Source organism: Penaeus chinensis, chromosome 14 (assembly GCF_019202785.1).
Source record: "Penaeus chinensis breed Huanghai No. 1 chromosome 14, ASM1920278v2, whole genome shotgun sequence".
Classification (NCBI taxonomy): Eukaryota; Metazoa; Arthropoda; class Malacostraca; order Decapoda; family Penaeidae; genus Penaeus; species Penaeus chinensis.
In genome coordinates, this window is record NC_061832.1 from 18501345 (window position 1) to 18503844 (window position 2500).

Sequence of the window (2500 nt, forward strand, 5' to 3'; positions counted from 1 at the left end):
CTCAAATTTCTCATACAAGAAACTAATAAATTCTTGTAGCAACTAGTAAGAAACTTATACCCCCACACACCACATGGGTAATGATGATAAAAAAAAAATCAGGATAAGAATACATCAGTGTTTTCCACAAACCCACTTCATTTCAGAATCTGCAGGAAGCTGTGTTGCTGCATTCACAGATCGCTGCTTACACTGACATGTGTATGCTCGGGTCCCACGGAGAGGATTGAGACGAGCCCTGAGTCGTGCAGCAACAGGGTAATTGTTGCGGAGGAAGAGATAATCAGTGTTGTCTGACCACTGAAACCCTTCAAAGGTGATGACTGCGCAATCACACTCCAAGCACCGAAGCTGGTTGCATGCTCTGTAAAATGAAGTTGAGGAAAAAATAAGATTTAATAAATTGAAATTCTCAAATTAACAATAAAAAGGTTACACATTTCACTCTGTTGGATATATGAATATCACATGTTGTCAGTAATAAAAAATAAATCTACACATAAAAAAAAATTAACAACCCACTAAAGTAAGAGTGGACCATTTTGGGGTGTCTCATATGTGAGATATTGAGAGATGGACCTCAGTAACATCTTTTATGTCAACTTGGATATTTCCAAGACTATTTCTTATTGCACACATAACCACTTTATGTCACGCACACACAAACACACAAACACACAAACACACACACACACTCACACAGAGAGGAAATTATGTCACTTTACAGCTGCTATCTTACTTCCAAGTAATAGTAAATGATGTCACATAAGGAAGTGATTTCAGTACACTAGGCTATGACCAGATTGTTTATGTTGTGTTACATATGACCCAGGCTGCATTGATCTCACTGGCTACTGCTGGTTACATGTTCCCCGCCAAGTTAAAGTGAGAAATTTCCCATATAGATAGAAGTGCTTACACTTTATTCATTACTCGCTTTCACAATGCCTCGGTTTAAATTTTTTTTCAGACACTCCTTCTCCTCTGAGGTCAATAACCCCCAGCTGTCGACTTTATTGGCACCTCCTGCCAAGGTGCTTTGGGGCCATGCTGTTTTCAGTTTTCTCCCTGGTCTCCCACCTTCTTCAACTGCTCCTAGGAGAGTGGCAATGAGTGGTTGCCAGTAGGGCTGAGGATGCTGTAGACCCATGCTTCAACGTATCTAGTTCTGAGGATGAACTAGATTACATCTTGCAGGTCGACACCACGCAAACAGTATGAACCCTCTACAATGTGGCTGCCAAACAACTGCAAAGGAATGCTCCAGGGTCCAGGAACTTTGTCTGGAGACAGGAGGACAACGTCCCAAAGTGTTTCAGCTTCCAAGGCGGCCCTGGGTCAAGTTACCATGGATGTGTCAAGCATACCCTTGGAGATCTTTAGATTTTTTTGTTTTTGTTTTAGTGTTGATCTTTTTGATCTAGTCATCAAGGAGACCAACTTGTAAGTTTTGTTATTATCGCTTTTGTGTTCTTTCCATTTGTATTCATGCTGAGGAAATATCTCTTCCATTAAGCTATCAGAATATTATAATTACTTATTTTTCTTTACAACTCCCACAGGTATACGGCTGCCCACCCTCCTGCCGCCTCACTTCACGTCCAGGCAGGAGCTCATGGCAGATTTTGGGATTCAAGTGATCACAAGAATGGTGGACGTCCCAGTTATTGTGAATACTGGTCGACCAACAGCTTCCTGCACCATGAACGTATTGCCAAGGTCATGACCAGGGATCATTTGACCAGATGATGATACACCTCCTCCATCCCTAAGGACAGGATTTGGAAGCTCCAACCAGTTGTCGATGCCCTTAATGACTTGATCTGGTCAACATTTGTGCCGGGGGAGAACATCGTCATTAACGAGTTGTTATGGAAGTTCCATAGGTGACTAGCCTTCAAGATATACAACCCGATCAAGAGGGTTGTTTCAAGGTGTACACCAGGCAGGACCATGGCGACTTACGTTGGTGCATGAAAGCGGTGCTTCACTTGATGGAGACCGGTGGCTTCCTTAGGATAGGATATCAATTGTTTCTTTGACAACTGGTACATGTCTCCCAGTCTCTTTCATATGTTACAGGCAAAATGGACAAATGCAGTAGGGACAGCCTGGCTGAACAGGAAGTTCATGCCAAAAGACCTTGGTGTGAGGAGGAAATGGTGATGTCGACAACTTCAGCATCAAGACAGGATTGCAGCAACATCACCATGCTGTCAAGAGTCTATACTGCTGCAATGGAAAGGGATAAGCCGTTGGTAGTAAAGGATTACAATATCAGCATGAAAGGTGTCAATGATGGTGATCAGATGGTGAGCTACTATCCAATAACTTGCCAGTCCAAGTTTAGTATAGGAATGCCATCCATCTTGCCCTGGGCAGAGAAGGCCTCCAGAGTAGGTCTTGCTTCTGACCTTGGGGATTTCTGAGGAGGGGCTTACTCCACCAGGAACCGTACTGCAGCTAGGAAGTGACAGCATGCCATCACCCAAATCCTTGA

General features: G+C 43.2%; 2 protein-coding genes across 3 annotated transcripts in view; one reads left to right on the forward strand and one right to left on the reverse strand.

The window, feature by feature from the left end:
* Positions 1-2500, reverse strand: part of LOC125032550 (cilia- and flagella-associated protein 418-like) — a 17704-nt gene that overhangs the window by 1941 nt on the left and 13263 nt on the right. Inside the window, exon 4 of the mRNA XM_047623759.1 lies at positions 1-364. This exon is cut by the window's left edge and continues 1941 nt beyond it. Coding sequence (XP_047479715.1) covers positions 115-364 — 250 coding nt within the window. The 3' untranslated portion in view covers positions 1-114. The remainder of the gene's footprint in view (positions 365-2500) is intronic.
* The window catches only part of LOC125032551, a 3996-nt gene continuing 1681 nt past the window's right edge, over positions 186-2500 (forward strand). Inside the window, exons 1-3 of one of the 2 annotated variants that reach the window (XM_047623760.1) lie at positions 205-316; positions 1198-1443; positions 1563-2500. The exon at positions 1563-2500 is cut by the window's right edge and continues 1681 nt beyond it. In XM_047623760.1, coding sequence (XP_047479716.1) covers positions 1232-1443; positions 1563-1749 — 399 coding nt within the window. In that variant the 5' untranslated portion in view covers positions 205-316; positions 1198-1231 and the 3' untranslated portion in view covers positions 1750-2500. The other variant, XR_007115550.1, reaches the window with a different exon arrangement.